Here is a 22772-nt window from a genome sequence, read left to right as displayed (position 1 = left end):
GTCACATGCATACATCTCACAGAAAAGCCAAAAAATATCAGGAATGGGCAACAGGGAAACTACAGCGAAAGCTGTCAAGTCCATTGCAGGATCCATCCTGCTGGGAAACAGGGAAATGGAGACTTTTTCCCAGCATACATCTGCAGTCCAGGTCTGTGTGTGGATGGCTCCTTCCCAAACAGATCTGGAAACAGTCTCTGGTGGTAAGCCACAAGGGCTGTACAGTTCTTACATTTTCTCCCTGCAATATTGAGGCCACCTTTGAACACACACATACTCTGAGGGAACACCAAGCAGGAAACTGAGATAACTGCTTTCCTGTTTTCCTGCTTTCGAGAGGTGACCTTGATTCCTATTTTTTGAGCAATGAATAATCTAACTTTCAAGATGTGTTTTCTTTGCAGGAGAATTTACATCTTGTAGTTGCTGTAACATAAAATAAATATGTATCTACGTATCTCAGCACAAAGTACTCTCTAGCATTAGAAATTAAACAGAATAATAAGTCACCAAGAATTCCTTCTAACCATTTCATACTTCATTTAGACAAAGCTACATCTAGGAAGAAGGTTACATTCCTTAAATCAAGAGCAGGATACTTTCCCCTCCACCCCCCATTTCATGACAGAAAATACAGAAGGAAATTTTGCTTTGTTTTTGAATTAATTTCCCACTTGGAGGTGTATCCATTAAGTCCAAATTATTTTTAAGAACACGTGACAATATTGGAATGTCCAGCCTAACAGACTCCTGGCTTCCTCATTTTCACTTAAGGAACACATAAGCGAATTTGCAGACTATGATTTATGTTGAAAAAAAAGTTAAATTATAGCCACTACATGCCACTCTATTTGCCTTATGTATTTTTTGGATACCTGTAAAGACAACATCTAAGCGATGTTACATATATATCCTCCCACATTTGATAAGCAATTGCCAGTTGTTGAAAAGGAGGCAAAGAAATATTTCAGGTATTGCCATATAAGATGTTTCTAAAATTCTGCATTGAGATTTTGTGAGTAAACGTGTGTAAGCAGGTACAGAGTGACTCCTTCCTACAGATGTATTTCTCATAATCACAGAATGAATTAAAAGCTTCGCTTCTATTTTCCTCTTGAGTACATATGAATTCACAGATGTGCAAGCAAGTTTAAATGTCCAAAATAATGAAAATTATTTTGATATTTTTTAACAGTTAATATTTTATCTGTTAGATCTAAGATCTAATTTATCTATTGATAAAAGATGAATTATGAAATTTGTTAATTGTTTTGTGCACTGTATTTGCAAAAAAAGTGTTTGCCACTGAAAGCTTAAATTAGACAACTGCAGGTTTTGAAACAATGTGATTACAATGGGCCCAACTGATCATCTAGTATTTGGACCTGACATTGATTTTTAATTATTCTTTTTTTTTAATAAATGCTTTAGATGAAGTTAGATCTCAGTGTACTTGTAGCACATGTAGTTTTTAATATCTAGACACTCTATTAAATTTCAGACCAGCCAAATTGTTTAGTGTGTCTAAAGCATTCTCCTGGAATGTCAATCTTCATTACTAAAGGAACACAAATGTAATAACTGAAGACCAGGTTCCAGAAAACATATTTTAAAATTATTACACTCATTATTAGCCATATCCACTGTGCAGATAATTTCTATTTTCACACAGCTGTCTCTCTCATTTATCTTTTTTTTTTTAAATAATCTTTCCAGACCTCTCAGCAAGAAGTTAAAAAATTAATTAATAACTTGTTATGATCTCCTGCCATCCAATTCCTACAAATAAATCTCATCCACATTGTATAATGTAATTCACAGTGGTGATTGTCTCTCCCCCATCATAAAACACACAATTTATGTAGTGGTTCACTTGAGAATATTTTGTTGTGCCAGCCTAAAGGAGTCACTATTCAGAAAGAAAACCTTAACATTTGTGAAAGCTGATAGCAGAACAAGGTCTTTAAATATATGACCAGTTGACTCAACAGGGCTTTGAAGATAGTCTTTCAAGCAAAACTGACTTGGAAGGAAATGCTGAGCTCCACAAATCCAGTGTGGGAAAGGAAGAAATAATTCTTAGAATAGCTATTGATCACGACAACCTGAAACTGTTGAGCAGAGTATTCATTTGAACAACCACAGAAGAATTTAAAGGCACTTACTTGTAGAGCCATTCAAACTGCTCTTTACAGTCGGAGCAGCCGTAGTCAGTGGTCCAGGCGTGGCCAATGGTGTATTTGTGGAACTTGAGCATGTCCATCACTCCCACTTGGGCAATAGCACAGCCAAATAGGTCGGGGCGCTGATTAGCACAGGCAGCTTCGACAGGAAAACAACTCTATTAGTATACATATCTTAAAGAATTAAGCTCAGCAGTGAAAGTTCCACAGCCAAGTTCATGAAAGATCAACTTCCAAAAAGCCTTTTTTTTTTTTTTTTAAAGTAAAACTCCTAAGTTTAAACAATGTGAGAAGAAATATAGATTACCATATAATATCTGAAGCCAAAAAGCTGGAGTATAAAATATCTGATATAAACCCAATTGCACTAGGAGAAGACTGCCAGTGACTATGAAGTCAAATAGACTTTTAAGCAAAAATGAAAGCAAATACACAAACGTATAAAAATTACAATTCCCAAAGATGGTATTTTCAAAAGAGATTAAGAACTATTTCCCTCTTGTTCAAGCACCAAACACACTGTTCTTTGAAAACTGCCTTCCAATCTAATGAACAGAGTTCAAAGGAGAAATTCACTTTTAAAATATGTGAGCTTTTGGACTACTGAATTGAAGTTTCTTAAATGATTCACCATCTCACCTTTCAACATTAGTACCAACAAAGAAAAGGGCATTAAGGAGCAAAACTCCATTTATTGATGAAAGTTTTCTTCCATAATTACTATGTAAACCCATATGAAAAGAGTTTCGATAAAAGCAACCTACTACAAAATCAGAGGAATAACCTCATTTTAATAAAGCAAATTACTGTTGTGCTTTCTTTATGATTTCTATCTTCCTACTACTGGAAGGGAGATTTTTTAAAAGAATAATGCTTGCCTTATATATTTTAAAAATAGCCACAGTAGGCCCATCTAGCTCAATGTTCAGTTTACAAAAGTGGCAACTGGCAGATGCTCTGGGAAAAGGTGTTAAGCAAATACTGGGAGATATTTCCTGTACAATATCATCAGCTTCTGAAGTAGTTGTTTAGGTTTTCCCTGAGCTGGAGTTATCTCCAGCCATCACAACACATATCTTCTGTAAATACATCTATTTCCTTTCTTAGTGTTTATTCATCTACTGTTCATCATATCCTGTAGCAATAAGTTCTTCAGATCCAGTATTTGTTGCTTGATTTAAATCTGTTGCCTGGTGATTTTACAAATGCCCCTGCTTTTTTTTAATTTTAAGAAATAAGAGCACTGAGATTTTCATGTAACTACTACAATGGATCCCAGAAGCCCTTTCTTAATTCAGACCTAATCACTGTGCATCCACATGTAGGTATACTCTTACCCAAATTCCTGTATCTCCTCATTTTTGCCCACTGAGAAAATGGATTGTTTATTCCCATTTTTTGCCTCCTGATAACCAGGATAGTGCTATGACATGACATTGCTTCCAGCTCAGCAAGAGCTTCCTTGCACAGCTTTATGTGCAGGAACTTGTCAAAGGCTTTTGAAAATCCAAGAGTAACTCCTCACCTAGGATCACCATTAGAAGCACCGTAAGCTGCCTGACTCCTTCAGACAGCTCTAACAGATACATAAGATGTAATTTCAGCCTGCAAAATTCTTCCTTATATGTCAGCTATTATTCATTAATTTCAATTGTCCATTAGAGAATTCAGATTTACTCATCTGCAGCTTGTGGATCACCATGAACCATTTAAAAATTGGCATTATACCTGCCCCCTTCTGTTCTTCAGCTAGTCAGGCTTAGTAGCCTGCAATTTCCTATTTGAGTTCACTAAGGATCTTGCATGTGCACCATCTGGTCCTGGCAACACCCTGCTTTTCACTTGATTGATTTATTCCAAAACCTCTTCTGCTGCTGCTTCAGCTTGAGTCAGGAGTATTCCCCATAAAGAGAGACTCTGGCGCAGGGAACTCCCCACGCTCCTCAGGAGGGAGCATCAATACAAACAGACCATTTAGTTGTTCTCCTCTGCCATTATCTCACTTTAGTGCTCCTTTTACACCTCACTAACCTCTAAGTCCCACAGATCCTCTCTCTGGCCAGTGTCCCGCTTCCGCTGTGCAGAGAAAGCTTTCATTGCTCATCTTTATACTGCAAGCAGTTTGTTCATCAGCCTCCTGTGGTCCGTCAGTCCCTGTCAGAGTTTATGCTCTACCTTATTTTTTTCATTTGAATGTGATTTTGATTTTCTGAAGGATACAATTTTACTTCTGGTCATCTCTGATATGTAACTATGCTAGCTCTTCCTGGGTTCATTCTGAGCCATTTTCATAAGGCATATATAGTGCCTGAAATAGCTGCCACATAAAAGCTCTTTAACCTTTTAACTCAAGCTTTTGATCAGATCCCTCCCCTCCAAGTTATCTCCTTTTATGAACATAAACTATATCTGGCAGGAAAAAAAAAAGCCAAAACAACTATCATAACATTTAATTTTAGTATTCTTTATTGCAGAGTGTCTCTTGAAGCACCGTGTGTTGCTCAGGATTGTATAAAAAATTTCTGCTCCTAGTTCTCTAAATAGTTACTTCAGTAAGAAATCACCTATGGAGACACTCATCCATTCCCACTGCACCCCTTTAACTAGGCATAATACTTAATTATATGCATTAATAAAACTGTAACCTGGAGCAACAATTCATTAGTGAATTTTACACCTCTACACATACTTCGAGCTCTAGAATTCAGTACAAAAGTAAGATTTCAAAACCTCAGAACTGTTTGTCTAAGCAAACATGAGATCAAACTCTGTGTTTGCATGAAGGTTTTCAGCTCACAGCTGTGCTGCTCAACTCAGCTTTTGCATCACATGGCAGGACAACGAAGTCTTGTTTCAAAGCTGAATGAGGCAAGAGCTCAGGGCTCTGACACCTCCTGTTAGTCAAAGGAAACCGTGTTTTGAAGAGTGACAATACACTTTCTTGTCAGTTTTCTCTTCAATAAATGAGAACTGAGAAAATCTGGCAGCGGGTCCTTGCACCTAAAGTATGAGTTTTCCTCTTCAGTGTTGCATGAACAGCTATTGCAAAATTTAGTTCTGCTCTGAAGAGAAAAGCACTTATAGGAATTTCTTAAACACACCTAATTCTACTCAGTCAAGGCAAATCCCTATCTGGTTTACCAAGCATATGGAAATCCAGCTGGATTGTAATTCATCTGGCAAGTGCAAAGGAAGGTTTCTAACAACAGATTTTTCAGAGCAGGGAAGTCTGGATTCCTCACACCTGTCTCCTGTGGGAATGACGTACACTCTGCAGATGCCACTCACTTCCCTCTACCTCAACAAGGGGCCCAGCTATTTGTTCAGCCAGAAACACCCCAAAGCTGGCAGGATGAATCCCATCCAGGCTGAAACTGAAGTCCATGTAACCATAAAATAGTATTTTCAGAAGCCATGTAACATGTTGATACTTCTGCATTTCCAAAGATGTATTTATGCTTACATAAAATTGACTTGTGCAATGCTTGCATTCCCAATGGTGTCCAAACCCTTTAATCCTTTACCATATTCATCCATTTTTATTGGTGCTCTTATGCACAATGGACAAATACCTCCTACCATCTGTAACTGAGAAGCATATAAGCAGAAAGTAAAAATATAATTTTACATGTACTTGTTATTTATATGTAAAACAATTGCTTTTTAAAAATAAGAAGACAGGAATAGCCAAGATGGCTTAGATCAAAGATTTGTATAACTCCAAATCCTGTTTCTTATGCTGGATGTGAGTTCACTGAAAAAATAAAATGAGATCAATAGAGCCAGTATTCAGCAGCAGATAAATAGAGAGGAGTGTACAAAGAAGAACAAAGAAAGAGCAGGCCTAGTAAATCTGCTCATTTTCTATAAATCAGTGTTTTATGAACTGGAAATGCCTTTTTTTTCCCCTTCTCACATGAGCAGCTCAACCCTGTCATACTGTCCCATGCCTCTCATGCTGTTTAAAATAAGCACAAACAAAACCATATTCATGTTTCCTTCTTCTTTCAAAATTGAACAAATTCACCTCCTCTTTTCTTCTACTACTTTTCACATACAGGGATTTAATCAGAAATAAGTTTTGTAGCTCTTTCAATACTGCTTAGACCATGAGATGTTTTTGTGACAAGCTTTTCAAGAGGAGGCTATTAATTTACTTTAATTGAAGAACACAGCAGTGAATTGCATGGGAACAAGATGCATTTGTAACAAAGTGTGACATTTACACAGTCCTTCAAAAGCTCATGACTTTTTCAAGCAGTTGTACTTGCATTTTACAATTCAAACCAGAGACATTCATGATTTTATTTGTGGTCATGTTTTAACTACACAACGAAAGTGGAGTTAAATTGTTATGTGTCCCTGTACAAAAGTTTTAAAGGCAGAACTGTCATGATTTTATTTGCCCTCTAAGAACAAGAATGCATGACTACAGAAAGAGTGAACAAGAAACTCTGATGAAAGATTGCATGACATGGGATTCTGGCTTACACTACGGACCACACAAAGATTCCCAATGCCACATAACAGATTTCTGGTTATTCAGTAATTATTTTGTAATGGTTAACCTTAAGAAAGAAACATAAAAAAACAAATAGTTCTTTAAAGCATTCTTACTGTGTGATTCCACCACAGGGTTAGCTCTACCACACACGACAGTAAGTATGGCTTTTAATAGCCAGCCTTTGCTAGAAACTGCAGAATCCCACTGTCCGATGCAAACAGCAAATGAAGTGCAATTGTATACATTTAACATCCGGTATACATTAAAGCATTGACATTCTGGCAGCTTTTGGAAAGAGGATCTCATAATTTTTTGTCTGGTTACTTTGAAAAAGCCAGCACCAAACACAGGAGATAAACAAGTGGTTCTTACCAACTAAGAGGCCCCCATTTGAACCTCCATTAATAGTCAACTTCTTTGGGGATGTGTAGCCTTCCTTGATGAGGTATTCGGCAGCACACTGAAAGTCATCAAAGCAATTTTGTTTGTTGGCCAAGATACCACCTAGCACACAAATAAAACAAATCAGTTGATGCCATAAAATCCATTTGATGCCATCTCTTCGGAAAAACATGTGTGCAAAAATACCTGGGAACAATTCCAGTTTCATGAACATTTTAATAATTGATGTGGTTCAGAAAGACAGCAAAAATGAAAGATTCTTTAAACACAGAGAGAATATAAGATGCTTCTGTCGATAACACTAATGCTTCCAGAAACTCTGAATAATACATACTTATAGTGTGGAGTGAGTGCCAGGTAATGTTCCTAGCCAGTGAAATGAAAGCTAAGAGCTTTGCATTGCAAAATATACACAAAATGACCACATACAATCCACTTGAGGTTTGGTCAAATGGGACTTCTACAGCATTAAACTTGATGACAGTTTCTTAAGGCAATAAAGCTTCAACTTATAAAATAAGCACTTCTAATTTCCTGTACATAGAACATGTGGCTGGTAATTTACTTTTTTTTTTTCTTTTTACATTAGTTTTAAAATCAGATGATATACAGCTGTGGTCAGAAAGGGACTTCAGAGTTGCATCTTGGTTTGAAATTTTATTCATTAATTACCAATATGGAAATGCTTAAGATGCTGCCATCCTGTTGAACAAAATTCCAAACATGACCAGATGCCTGAGGAATAAATAATGACTGAAAATGTAGGTCCAGATGACATCACTGGTAAGACTTTCAGTTCTCAAAACAAAAAAATTACAGGGTGGGTAGGGAAGGAAAAGGATAGTTTTGTGCTAGAATCTTTCAACTATTTGAGCAGAAGAATACCAACTGAGAGAACTCAACAGTTGACCCAATCTCAAAATCTTCCTGCTTCAGAAGCTTGTTTGGGAAGAGACTAAACTGCCTTCTCCATCCTACCTTAAGACCTGGTATGTTCTTTCTCAGGCAATTAAATGCTAGTAAAAGATGGGAACTAGGAAGAAAATTCTCATATTTCTGTAGCAAAGGCTGCGGTCCAGCCAGGTAAGAGCGGCTCAGTGGACAGTGAAGTGGAACTCAGTTCCTTCTACTTTATTTAAAAGCTGGATATTTATTCTAAGCTACCTGCCTAAGGTTCCCACCATAGTCCAGGAACCTCCAGGACAATTAATTCTACTCTAAAATAAGTGAGATGAGGTATAATGTGGAGGTGTCTCTTTATCTCCATTTTCCATCCTGTGATCCTAGACACCCAGTTTACATTGGATGCTTAATTTCTATGTTGCAAAAGTTTGGTAAGGTAACCCAGACATTTTAGTCATACAGTTCTTGTAGAACTGAGACCACTCAATTTTAAAATTTTTTTTTGGAAATACACATCATTCTCACATTAACAAGACCATTGAAGAGAGACATACTGTGGCAATCAAAGTCTTCAAATGTGTTGCAATAAAGGAGAAATAAATCTTACTCTTTGCTCAAAGTTCTGGTCTGGTGTAAGGTCAGAATCCTATCTATACAATTAACCCTAAGTAAACAGACTTTTGTAATTGCTTCTGGAATTAACAAGGAACAGATACATATCTTACTATGTAACTGCAGTAAAAGACTTGGGTCAAAGTTAAGCAGGAAATAGGTGGACCAAAGAAGCATTATAATATTAAAATAAATTTTATTAAAACCTATTACAAACCAATTGGCAAATTAAAATTAATGAAGGATACATCATCGTTAGCAATAGTATCCTGTATCTGCAAGCATATATAGCTTCTATTTATGAAACTATTACATATTTAACTCAATTGTGAGGAAATGACCCAGACAAAAAGCTACCACAGATGAAATAGTAAACCCAAGATGTAATGATCTAGAAATACCATTTTGTTTGATAAAAAAGCTATTATGAATTACTCCCGTGGAAAATTGCTGCATAAACACCACTATTTTGGTGCATTTGCCTTGCTGACATCTCCAGCAACTTATTCACCAGATTCTTAGGATGTGGACAAGGTGTTATCATTAAATAATGATGGGTACATTACGAGGATGAGTAGGTCTTTTTTCAAGTTTTTTCCTCTGGTGAACAGATGCAGAAAATTGTCAACAATAAGGCAGGCAGACAAAGACAATCAAGGATTAAGACAAGGACTGGACAGGAAAAACATGGAGAGAAATACATCAAAGCTATTAAGAAAGGGGGAAGAGAGATTGACAGTTTTGTGGTGAGCGACTTGGTTTCCATGCAGCATAAAAGCTTAAAAAAACCCCCAAAAGGTCAAATGCTGCCTACAAGAAGTTGGATCCCCTAAGAGAGCATACAGAGGATGACTGAACTTGTCACTTGCCACTGAACTTGTGGAGCTGATTGTTTATAGATCAACTTCAATCGCATTCACTAAATATAAAAAAAGGATCTATTCATAAATTATGCAAAAACAATCTGGAAGAGTTACACTCTGAACTCAAAAGCTCACACCTTCTGTTAGATTCTGCAAACGTGGCTGGTTTGTGGTTAGTTTGTTTGGGGTTTGTGTGTGTGTGTGTGTGTGTGTGTGTGTGTTTGAGAGAGAGAGAGAGAGAGAGAGAGAGAGAGAGGGAGAGAGAGAGAGAGAGAGAGAGAGAGAGAGAGAGAGAGAGAGAGAGAGAGAGAGAGATACTCAGGGAGTCTAAAGACTGAGTGCTCCTGTCTTGGGGGGGCCATGTGCACCTGCAAATAATGAGAGAACGATGTGAAAGCAACACAGGTGTCCTACAATACAGACACATTTTCTGGAAAATCAGTTCAAGATAAATAGCTGCATTTTCAAAGCTTAAAGTCTAGGGAACTTGATCTTGCTGATTAAAAAAACACAAAGTTGTGTTTGTGCAAAATTATTTTTAAGTAGCTGGCAAAACCAAAAAATAACAAAAACCATCAGATAACTCTGGACAACATACAGATCTAACATATGAGTAAGGAAAAAAAATCATGTTTCTACAGAAATGTAAAAGGCAAAAGGAGATGTGAGTATGGAAGAGGCAATGAAGAGAAAATGTTCTCATTTTCATTGCTGAGTCTGCAGTTTTGTTCATCTACTTGGACTGACTTACCTTTGTGCCATGTCTCGCCATATTCACCACCGCCCCTGATGTTCGCCACTGCTAGAACACCCCCAAGGTGTCGCACGAAAATAAGTCTTGACACACTGAAAAAGCAAAGAGATAGGGGATTGTTTTAAATTTCCACTTTTTATATCCTTACCACTTTTATAAAAATACTTTGAGGGAAAGATCTCTCCCAAAATCAATGATGAAAGTGAGACTGAAGTCCCCCTTGATGGCAAACCTGAGTAGCCAAGCTTTTTTCAATGGTTGTCCATGGAAATTAAACCCTCTGCAGCCTTGGGAGAGGAAGAAACCCACGCCAGTCCATTCTTCCTCCTTTAGTTCTGCACTTTGGGGCCAGTGGTTCTGCCCAGCACAAAACCCCCTTGGGACACATCGCCATTTTTTTACCATCTTCAAAGCCTTCAGTGTGGGGCCCAGAGCTATGCAGTACCACTGGAGCCCCATGGCTTTCTGAACTGTTCATCTTCTGTGGGTCCTCTGCTTTGACAGAGGGGAAAGGAAGGCTTAGCCCAAATGAAGAAAGCAGAGAATTAAGACTAAGATCGGCACTTAATCTTTGTTATTGGCAGGTATTTTCAGCTTCTGCTTAATGTACCTTTTTTGGATCTTTATAAAACTGTGTTTTCAAAGAAAAATGCTATTTCTACCACTGTTTTGTGCCAGAGTCTGTAGTCAAGTTCTGGTCAATCCCCTTAGTTATTTTGCACTTGCATTGGTAAATACAAAATAAATAGTAAAAAATAAAATTACAAGTTCTGCCTTCCCTAGTATCTCTAGAACCTGTCTGAAAGCTGAAGTAGCACATTTTTTTTAATGTCAAATTGCAGAAGTATCAAAGCTATTGCTATATTTTCAAAAGGGACTGAAGTAACTTAAATTATATTTAACAATTAAGAAGAGAAATAGTTCTCGGATCTTTTGAGACAGTAGCTTAAACACAGCAGAAGCTCTAGATAGCAAACTACACACATGCCAAGGCAACCAGTAAAATATTAAAATTTAATCCCAGTAAGTCTTTAATTTTTTCCCCTTTAGTAGGTTTAAATTAATTTACTTGAAATCTTTGCTTATGCAAGAATCCCCTGCCTGCAGAAATTAATCCTATTCAACCACAAGAGCAAGGATTGGGCCTTTTTACCTTTAAGTCCCCCTACTGCTTATCAGAAACATCTTGAAAGACAGTAGGTCTTACAGCGTGTTTCATGTGGATGTAGTAACAAAACAGGTAAATTTTTCATACCTCCCAAAGCAATTATCTATATACTGTCACTTGTTCTTGAGAGTATATACTAAAGATTAAGGAAACAAAAAGAAAAGCAGGAGGATGACTGATATTTCTGTATTTTAATAACCCATCTAAGGGAAAACTTTCCACCTAGGGTGGTTTATCTGTGGCCATCAGATGGCTCAGGAGGCATGAATTACCTCTGCTTCTGTAACATCAGTTCTGAAGTCCATCACTGTGATTTGTATTTTCCTTAGATCGCTGTGACATGCTGATCAAATGCAAGATTGATATTCTACAAGCACACTGTGCAAAGGTCAGAGAGCATTATCCTGTTAAACTCCAGGATGCCAAATTTTGACGGGTTGCTACACAGCTAATTTGGAGCCTGACAGTCGGTTGCCTCATGAGATTGTGACTGATTCTTTTCTTCATCTGTGTCCCAAACGAAATCTACAGAAACTTTTTGGTCCGAACTTATTACATCTCCTAGTAATCAAAGGTAGCAAGTATAGGAATCGCAAGTAAGTTAAGAGTTTGCTACCCAAATATGTTGCCTGAGAGTATTTAAAAAAACCCTTGTCCTCATCTGAGGGATCAGCACATTTAACCAGCAAAGAATCTGTGAGCAACGCAAAACCAAAGTACTGAGAGCATCCTATCCTGTCCACAGACTCCTGTAACAGAGATGGTACCTTGATGATAATTTTTGGAGAGGTCCAAGTGACTTAGGGTCTCATAGGATACGCAGTACTCTCATTATAGTCCCCATTTCCACAAGCATACAATTTTTCTGTCACACAGGTCCTCAATGGGATAAAGTCCAGAGTTCGGTAACAATCATTATATTGCCCAAATTATAAGTAAGGTTTAGTATATCTGTGCCCTCTCTCAGCAATACTACTGCGATTTAGGCACTTCAGAAACCATTACCCCATATACTTCAACATATACACCTAATAATTTCACTGCTAACGATTATTAATTAATATTCACTCCAGTATGGTCACTAGTAAAGTGAGCCAGGACCTTAACTTGACCAATACTTTGAGGTAGATGTTTCCTAGAGCTTTCAACAAGCTTTCTCAAAGTGACTTTTAAGTTCAAGGAACCAGGCTTTATAAGTATATAGTCAGGACTCATTAACTTTCCAAAAAAGTGAAAATTCCATGTGATCAGACAGCACAAAAATCAAGTTTCACACACAACCCTGCTACTGCCTCCTGTGTTCTTCCAGGTTGATTCCTACTTTCAGATTTGATTTTAAATCAGCTTGGTGTCTGAGTCCCAGCAAACTACCCAGTTGCTCTGGTTGCCTATGAAATGTCTTGTTCTGCCCAGGAAAGTCTGGCTTCTTGCTCTTCCCAACAGTCTCTCCAGCCTTTTTCTCATTAGCCCTGTTTTTCCTTTTCCCATGGGAGCAAAGTAAAGAAAAAGAGTAAAGGAATGGACAATGGGGTCAGGAAGGAGCCAGCGGAGGAAGGAGAGGATGGTTCCTTCCCTGTAGAGCTCCTTCCTGAACCCATCACTCTTTTCTTAAGAAGCATAACACACAAAATCAGAAAACAGGTATTGGGCTTTTTTTTTCCCCATACAGAACAACACAAGCAGCTGTGCTTCCAGGACCAAGAATGCTTTCCCAGAATTACTGATCGGCTGTTAGGTATTACAGCTGACGGCTGCAGCTTTCCTCTTGGGAGCAATGTAAGGTAGTGATGGGGAAAAAATATCCTGTGCCACTGAACCAGTCTGCCTTTTTGGCTTTGGTGCAAGAGGAGAGAGTGGTAACGAAGTAACCAAAAAGAGTAAATCCTGGTGGCTGCCGTGTTGCCTGACCTTTCTGTGGGCTCACAGTCCCTCCCTGCACCAACCTCTTGCTTAAAGGCTTGGTACAACCTGTCCCTGTAGCAACGAAATGCAATTTCACAGTCTGCTTCACCATCAGCTGTATTCCAGGATGCATTAGAAATTGCTTCTCCTGTACCCACACAGGCACATACAGAAGAGCAAAGGGAAACACGTTGCTTCCTGCAGGGTAAGTAGCCGCATCTGAGGCATTAGGGGTGGGTTTGCGATGGTGTTGCCCCAGCAGCTCTGCCGAGCCACTGGTGTGAGGTCCATCAGCTTCCACTTGCACTCCCTGTGCAGGCTGTATCACCCAGGACACTGCTCCAGCGGGCACCACACTTGAAACACTTCCAAATGCAGCTCCTCAGTCCAGAGGAGCGTATAAAAGATGTATGAGTGCATTAAAAAATAAACTGCCACTGTAACTGACTTCATGACTTCAGCCTATCATTCTCATAGTTGTTTCTGGATCCTCTAACCTGTTGGTTTGTTTCTACTGCTTTCAGTGAAAACTATTTTATTTTCATTTTTTGTGCTGGAGAAAAAATGAAAAGCAACATCAGTTGCTGAATTAAGCAGAAATAAGCTCCCCAAGCCAGACAGCTGGCTCACATTAATGGGTGTGAAATACCAGTGAGAAAACATTGTATGGGCTTGAAGAAACAAAGGACAGAAATAAACCCTTGGAAAGGAGACGATAGAGTGCTCTGTGAAAAGTTTTAAGAGCCTTCAGTTCAAATAAAAAAAAAATCAGAAATATTTATCCTGCAACTTTTTGTTTGTTTGTTTCAAGGTAAGCAGGCTACTACTCGTTTGCATTTCCCTAGCTACGTCTCAGCTCAGGATCAGGTGAACTATGTGGCAAGCCTCAGCCTTGACCATCCTGTGGCTGCTTCCTAGCCCTTGTGCCTGTGGTCATCTACCAAAAATTGACTGAATTGTGGTGTTGGGCTGTGGCTGGAGCTGCCTTGGGCCTGGGAACTCCATGTGAAATACTGCAATATATATAGTAACAGGGATGTAGTAAAACATTACTTGAATCTGCTGGGTAAAGGGAGGGCTGGACCTCCTGCCTTTGTGGCATAATCTATTACAATTTCCTTTCCCTGATCTTGCCTGCCTACCTTTGGAACAGAATTCCTCAACAAGTACTCAATTCTCAGGTCATTAACCATAAAGATACATTTGAAGGCTCTGGCTTTTCTTGTTTCTATTTTAGAAAGAGAAAGGCTGAGAAGGGATGCGTTGATATTACAGGGAGAGCACAAGGAGGGAGGTGTGCCAGTCGTGTTTCATGTATGTTGTCAGTGGGATAATGTATTTTGATCTGGAGATGGTTGATCATTCTCTGTGCATTTACTTTTAAGAGACTGTCAGAGATTCATATTCTTATTTTACAGACTGTATAATAAAGGTTTCATAGGGTTCAGGAAGACGCAGGTCACTGCTCCCATCTTCCTCTTCTCTGTCAGCTGCACTCTCCTGCTGCTGTTTGCCGGACTCCTACTTTTGTTGGGATAGTTCTCTGCCTTCTTGCAAGGTAAAGCAAAGGTTCCAGCAAGCACCACGACTAGTGGATGGGAGGTGGAAGGAGGCACCATGAGATACCTTCTCCTTTTGCCAGCAGCCAGCTTTTGTCAGCTCTCGGCGTGTGAAATCTTAAATCAATAGATTCATATTATTTACTTTAAAAAAGAAAATGTGATAAGTTTTATCACCTTTTTCAGCATCTACAATAAACTGTGATAGATCAATGCTTGAGCCTAATCTAAAAAGGAATTAAAAAACTGTTCTGGTTATATAATCGTGTCTCAAAAATCACAGGAAATTAAAAATGTAGCTTTACAAGGCAGATAAATACCATTCAAATAATCACAGAATACAAGATGGGAAGTTCATTGTTAGACAAGGTATTTGCTGGAAAGGACAAGAAGCTGAAAATGCTATTTAGAAATACAATCACAGCGACCTGGAGGAGCAAACACTACAAAGGATTTTTTGAAAGGTGCTGTCTCTAAAGCAAAACTGGTGGCACCTACACTTAATAGGATGGTTTCATAACAGATAATTTTTGTGTTGGTGAACGGCTTTTTTACTATCTCAAAAACTGCTCTCCAGTCCTTTGCATTTCTGTTTTCCCCTGCCTCGCCTAGGAGCATTTCTTACATATTACAGACAATGACTGCCTCTTGGTAAGTCTATTCAAATTCCCTTGCTGAGGAAATAAGCCTTTTCTTTAAAGAGATCAATTCAATAAAGCTTATGGCTTCTAAGGGCTACAAATCCTGTTGTGCACACAGCATTTTTGGTTTACAATGCATTGCATATGCAGAGCTTATATCATGTGCATCTCAAGAAAGAATCATCTTTCCTCTTTACTAATTATATAAGAACACAGTACGATTTTGCTTCTCATGTAATCTTCCCAAAAGCAGAATATGAAAATACAGTTGAATTTTAATTATTACATTGATTTAAACAAATATTTGATTTTCTATAATATTTAGACATAGGTAGTTGTATAAATTGGAAAAAAAGGAAAACTTCCTATGTTATTAGTTCAGTAAAGGGCTCAAATACTTGTTTAATGTGATATGCCCATATGCTTTTCAGTTGAGCTTGGTGACAAAGCAGGAAGAGGTTAAGGTGTAATGCAAAGGGCAGGGCGCCTGCTGTAAACCTCAGGAGAGCACAGCACTCCTCTGCTGTAACAAAGATTTCTTCTGTGACACTGAGCAAAACCCTTGAATTCACAACTAACAAAGCAGACAAATGATGCCTGGACACTGATGGGGAGTCCTCATTTTGCTTCTCAGGGACCTGAAATGAATGCATTACTCTGTCAGATCCATAGCCCACCCTTCCCTCAGTCTGGGACAGCTATTAATACCAGATATTTCAGAAGAAGGTATAAATTACCCTGCTTACCTGTAGCTTGGCGTAATTGATATGTTGAAGCCTCCATATCCGTACAAGAAGGCAGGATGAGAACCATCCAATTTAATTCCTTTCTTGTGAATAATAAACATGGGGATCTTAGTACCATCTTTGCTAGGGTAGAAAACCTAAGACAAGAGAAAAAGAAATCTGAAATACTGTTATTGTTCTGACTCCCCACAACCACTGTTAACAAGAATTGGAGGTGATCACTTCCATGGTGTCCAATGGGTAAAACTTCCTGAGCAATCTGCACCAATTGCACAGGTCATGCTCAGTCATGTCCATCACCCACTTGTTTACTTATGAGTTCTGGAAGATGTATCAAAATGAGACAATACAAAGGGTAGGACAATATAATTTTAATGTATCTTGTTTATTAATTCTACATACAAGGGGATTAAGGAAATGCTACAAAAACAATGCAATTCTCTGCAAGGGAAGACTGGCGGTGTGAAAATGCAATAACCGCAAGGTCCATCATATAGGAAAGCAGCAAAGACTGACCTGTCAAGAAGAATGAACAGAACTAAATCCAGATTTTCAGTCTAAAGTTATGATTTCTTAAAATTTCTCCTTTCACAAATTTAAAATTTTGGACACTAGAACAGTGCATAGAGAAGAAAGAAACTCATGGTAGGGTGCTGACGTAGTCAGACCCCACTAAACATTCATCATTTTGGATAGCAGAGAGCTATATTACTACCAAATAAATATGTAACACTCTGAAGATCTGGTCTTGTACTGCCGAAATCACAGAGAATCCTTTTGTATTGTTTGATGCAGCAGTCTTTGCTTGTGAAAACATAACCACAAGCAGAAGGCCAAAGATATTCAAATAAGTCACAGTATTTTGGTTTTAGTATTAATATATTGGCATTAACAACATTTCTCAATGGAGTGACTCCATGCACCAGATTCAAGCCTAAAGAGTGAAGTCTGAATAGCTGAAGACACCATTCCTTACTAAGCCGTGTGAAAACAGCAAAAAGCTGACTACTCAACACCTCTACATACGGCACGGATTCACCAAAGCAAATCTCTGCCCAGCAACAGTGGACTAAGTACCGGCCAGGTTGTCTCAACGACAACTTCACCTCATCGGGGTGGTAACCTAAGCCCTGACAGAAACTTTCATAGCGCTTGGTGCATTTTCAGGCATTACCTACCAGCTGGAATCAGGAACCCTAATGGTGCAGAACCCCCAAACCCACTCAGCAAGACAAGAGAGCCACTCCATGGCCTTCAGAACACCGGCCCTCAAAATAACCGAGTACCCACGAAGCATATATGTCTTTCCATTACTGTCACAGCACTGTGTGAACTTAAAAGCTAGTATCCGTTGTTTTGATACATGTATCTGCCTGCACGCTCTAACTCAGGATCCAGCGTGTCTGATTTTGCCAGTCAAGCAAAACACGTGGGTGTGAATGCAGTTTACTGCTTGTTGAAAAATCCTATTAATAGTTGACTCCTTTTCATTGCTTTGGTTTTAGCATCAGTATTTGCAGCTTCTAGTCTAATTAGAACAAAGACGAAATAAACGAAGAACACATTCTTGTAATTTTGTTGCATTTTTACAACCTCTCTCCTTTTAAAGGAAATAGACATACCACGCTTTATAAAGCACATGATCAACAGGATCTATTTTTATAACACATGAACCCCAACTGTAATACGAACCCATGCAACACATTTATTCTGAGCATTGCCTGTAATGTGAAACATGTAAATCCACATGGCATGTTGAAAACAAAATAATCACATTTAATTTTTGTTTAATCATTGCTAAGGAAATGTGAGAAATTTCAAAAGAAACCACATCTACCTCCAAAGGCTTCATCAAAACCTGTAGACATATTCCAGATAAAATTCAGTATTTCACAGTTCCCAGCAGACAGAAAAATTCAGACCAAAACCCTGAGGGCATTTTTACACAGATGAAATCACTGCTTCCAACTACTGCCACAGCCATATCTTTACTGATCAAGTGCTCGTCAGAACTCGCTGCAGTAGAATACAAAGGATTTTCATTTTAAGTATTTAGCTGAACACTATAAACAAATAAAGTATCTGACGGGCAGGAGAACTGCTGAGGCTGGTGATGAAGAGTTCCAAGGAGACTCCTCTCTAAAATGCCATCTGTCAACTCCAGTTGTTGCTGGCAATTCACACGAAGCCTGGCCCTCCTGTGTGTCCAGCAACTCACGGCTGTGGGCCAGTCCTTTCCTGATGATTAAAGGATGCCACTAAATTTACTGCCTCTTTCTGAACAAGGGTTTGTTTTTTTTTCAAAAACAACCCTCTGAAAACTGACTTCAGTAGGACTTTTATCATCATCAGTTAAGATTAAATAATGTACCATTAAATGAAAATTCAACAAAAAAAAGAGATGCATGTCAAGGTGACATCTGCGATTCAAGAGTTTCCACTCCTAATGATTACTTTTCCTTCCAAGATGAACAAACAGAAGGGGGGTGGAAATCAATTCAGTCAGACACCGAGATATGAGAAGCTATTTAAGCTTCTCCAAAAAAAACTATTTTCAACAACTGATTCAATCTCACCTTTAAATTAGGTGTTATCTCTGAAGCAAGTCCAATGGTTTATTCATGCAACCAATAAAGGGATGTGCCTCTATCTCAAAGATTAAGGTGAACTGGAGAGGGCAAGCCCTAAAAAGAAGAATTTCCCAAGATGGTATTTAATGCCTAATTTTAGAAGCTGTCAGCTTTTTCAGGCGTAAATGCTCATAAAAGGGTACCACCATTTTCTGCTTTATCACAGACGGGAGTGATCCACTTGTACTGGTCACATTATAGCACTCATTGCTCATATATTTACAAATGTCACGAGCACCTATAAGGCCAAATCAGCAAAGTGATTTTGGAGGGAAAAGGATGGAGAACAGTGCTTCAGACATACCATCATGAATGCTGAAACTCACCATTCAAGGAGGGACATGCTAAAAATAAATATTTTCAGCCTCTAGGAATGCACCAGTGATGCTGTGTGGTTGACAGGGCACTCCTGCCACATGCAATCCCCCACTCTATTCCAGGAGCATATGCTGGAACAGTACAGTGGGCCCAAATTTAGTTATAGCTGACCTGGGCTCACACTAATGTCCCTGTCACACAGCAGAGGGGTCTCAGTGCCAGACAACCACTTTCAATTCAGATGCCAGAACCTGAGGTATAAATTTATAGCCCCTGTTCTTCTTATTATGACTCAGGGAAGATACAATGTTGTTCTCACAATTACTCATTACTATAAAATAACTGAAGATTAAGCTGTATAAACCACACGAACAACTATCTCAGTCATTTTCCTCTAGTGCATACATAAATATTTACAGAATGGTGTGGGTTGTTGGTGTTTTTGTGTTTTTTTTTTTTTGTGTGGTTTTTTTTTTTGTTTTTTTTTTTTTTTTTTTAACTTAGCACTTGAAAGCAATTTACGCTGCGTTTTCACACGTTTTACTTCCAAGACAGTTTACAGAGTAAATTTTACAAGTAACTACAGTTAACAGCTGTGTGATAGGATTTGTAAATTGACTTAGTAGTTAAGTAGGATCAAAAAGGTCTGTACGTTCACTCCTGGGGAAGTCTTTGTCCTCCTAATTATTATTTGCTTTAAATGTGCAGTATTTATGTTAGGTGAATCTTCACTCAAGGAGGAGGGGAACAATCAGCCAGCATTGTAGACTCAGACCTAAATTCAGAAAGACTCCGGGTTTATCCACTTCTGCCTCCGCAGGTACCAGAAGTATTTTCTCCATCTCAAGTCACCAGGAGGCAAAACTAAGAATTTTAGCTTTTGAAAAACTAAGAGGATTTGAATGAGAGAAGCTGAAGACAAAGTTTTTCTTTCATTTGTCTACAGAGATAACAAAGCCAGACGTCGAGACCTACACACGGAAATAAAAATAATTTTGGCAATCATCCACTACACAATTGTGAGTAAATATGAAATCAGTATATTTGAATACTAAAGTGATACAATCATCACAATAAAGAAATAAAACTAATCTGCCTGAATACTCACATTGTGCCACATAACTAAAAATACCTAAACAACTGAAATTGAATAGAAACTTATATTTTTAAAAATTAAAAAACTCAGCAATTTGTGAGTATTCTGTTTCACTTTTTTGGTCCCTTTCAGAAATGTTTTCTGTTTATATAATGGAGAGGCGTATGGAATTACCATTGTTCAAGGGAAAAAGTGTACGTACACCTGAAATCATCTTACTTCCACAAAACTAAAAATCCTTCTAAACAATAACTCACCCCAAACTTGCACAGATTTAAAATGAACCTTATAAAGCTAAGATTCAACACAGGTTTTGAAATACTGCTGTAAAAGTCAGAATAAAAATAATCTTATCCAAACAAGTCTAACGCATATATTTTAAGCTGTGAACAATATCTGAATGTCTAGAAACCTTTTATAATTTTTTGACTTGTTAATTAATGGCAAAGAGAATTAAAATCCAATTAAAAAGTCATTAGTTTGGCTTTTCAAACAGAATTACTTCCTGTAGACAATACAGGAACTTTACATATGAAAAGCAACTTTGACTTTTGGGACTTGAAAACATGCCCTAAGTCACAGTAGGCTAATTATTCTTAGAAAGCCACTAGTGATTCTAAAAATGTCTCTCTCAGCCTCTCTTTCAAGATTAGGTACTACATACCAGAGATATCAATTTTTTCCATGTCTTCGTGCGCGTGATCAAAACCAGGTAAAAGTTACATTTGTCATTAGATTGACATCCATTGTGCAGAATGACAAAGAATTTTACAAAGAGCAACTAAAAAGGTACATGAATCATGCTGGAATACTCCTTATTAAAATCTGCGTTCAATAATTTAGGTTTAATAACACCAAGACAATGCCTCCAAAATGACTTTTGTTCTAATGTCTTCTAGTTTAGTTTTACTGAGGTAATTCCTTTTCATTTGGAACAAATACAGGATGTAGCAGTTTTGTGAAATTTAGCAATTGTCTTCTGCTTCTAGGTAAGAGCAGTTGCCCTGACACAGGCTGCTGTGATTCCACCCATGGCCACCACACAGCTCCAGGCAGTGCTGGCAAAGGATGACGTCCTGCTCTGTCCCAGCAGACGCAGATAGGAGCACAGCAGGCACGGTTGGGTTAGGCAGCCAATCAAAGGGAATAATTACTTCATTTTTTATTTCTTGGAACTGTGCTTCAAGCATCCAGTTTCATATACAGTATTTCTTTCATTAAGTGTGACATGAAGATTTTTCATCACATTTATACCAATATGTGTGTTTTGAGATTTGGGGGAAAAAAGCATAAGGAATTCATAGTAAATCACGTAACATCACTCATGTTTTCCCAAACATCACAAATGCTTTGTGAAAGACTCACCAGTTTAAAAATGCCACACAACTATATTTGAAAGATGACTGGAAGAGTAAACTTAAGGGAGCGGTCCCCGGAGAAAGTTTTCTTGCACAGATGGTGGCTTCAGAGTGTTCAAACCTATATTTAGGTACAGAGATAGTGCCACCTGGGGCTGAACAAAGCCACACAGCAACACCCCCCACTGACAAGCCTAAGAACTGCCACTCAGAGCTTCAGGAAGGCAAGTGACAAAGCCCCTGCCTTCACACCAACAAGTCCGAACACTTCAGCATTGCCTGGTGGGGAGAAATCATCTCCGTGAGATGTCAGGGCAGAGATCACATTGATTCAAAGAGAATCATGCATTGCCTGGTGCACTACCTCCCCATAGCCCATTTGATCCCTCATAATCTCTGACCTTACATAAAACTTGATACTAGTCTGGGGCTAAAGACGATATGGCACATCACAAGCAAAATGCCTTATCTGTGGCAGCAGTGGCATGGACCCAAGCACAAGACCACCAGTGGCCCCACGGACAACTCTGGCAGCCAGCCAATGGCCACCTGTAAGAGCAGCTCTTACTAACCACCAGTTTTTGTATTCCTATACACAGGGTTCACCAGAAGTCAGGAGAAGTAACAGAGAACTACTACAAATACGTAGCAAACCCACCGAATTCCAAGGTGTCCTTTCTTCAGAGGGGAATCCTCATCAATCTTTTTTAAGTTTCTTAAATTAGCTTCAAAGCAATTTTGTGTGAGTTGCAAAGCTTACTTAATACAGAAATGGAGAGGGGCCAAGGTAACTCAGGACAGTAAAAATTCACACAGGTAAAACCCAGGAAGAAGAAAACCCACTAAAGACATTTGCAAAAGCACTACCAATCAAAAACCTTTTCAAAGAAATTGTTTTGCCACCCACTCATGGGGACAAAAAGCAGCCTCATGCTGACAGAGGCGAAGTGCCAGGAGATGGTCATTTAAAAGAAATGCCTCCTTAGCAAGTTCAGCTGCCCATCTGCAAATGACTGCAGGGAGGTATCTCACAGGGTGGTGGGAGGAGGGAGGGGAAGGCAGCAGAAAAATAAACCTGAAAGTTCCGAAATCCTGCAGGACCAGGATGGCAGAAATTGCTTTTAAATCACACT

At 38.6% G+C, this 22772-nt stretch overlaps 1 protein-coding gene across 1 annotated transcript in view; it reads right to left on the bottom strand.

Moving 5' to 3' along the window:
* PREP (prolyl endopeptidase) overlaps positions 1–22772 on the bottom strand; it is a 104716-nt gene that overhangs the window by 3297 nt on the left and 78647 nt on the right. The window contains exons 11-14 of the mRNA XM_082047852.1: positions 16238–16374; positions 10219–10313; positions 7060–7191; positions 2166–2322 (exon numbers count right to left, since the gene is read on the bottom strand). Of these exons, the coding sequence (XP_081903978.1) occupies positions 2166–2322; positions 7060–7191; positions 10219–10313; positions 16238–16374 (521 nt within the window). The remainder of the gene's footprint in view (positions 1–2165; positions 2323–7059; positions 7192–10218; positions 10314–16237; positions 16375–22772) is intronic.

This window comes from Streptopelia decaocto, assembly GCF_964273445.1.
Source record: "Streptopelia decaocto genome assembly, chromosome: 3".
Taxonomy (NCBI): Eukaryota; Metazoa; Chordata; class Aves; order Columbiformes; family Columbidae; genus Streptopelia; species Streptopelia decaocto.
Note: the sequence above shows the minus strand (reverse complement) of the source record. Positions and strands in the feature narration are given on the sequence as shown.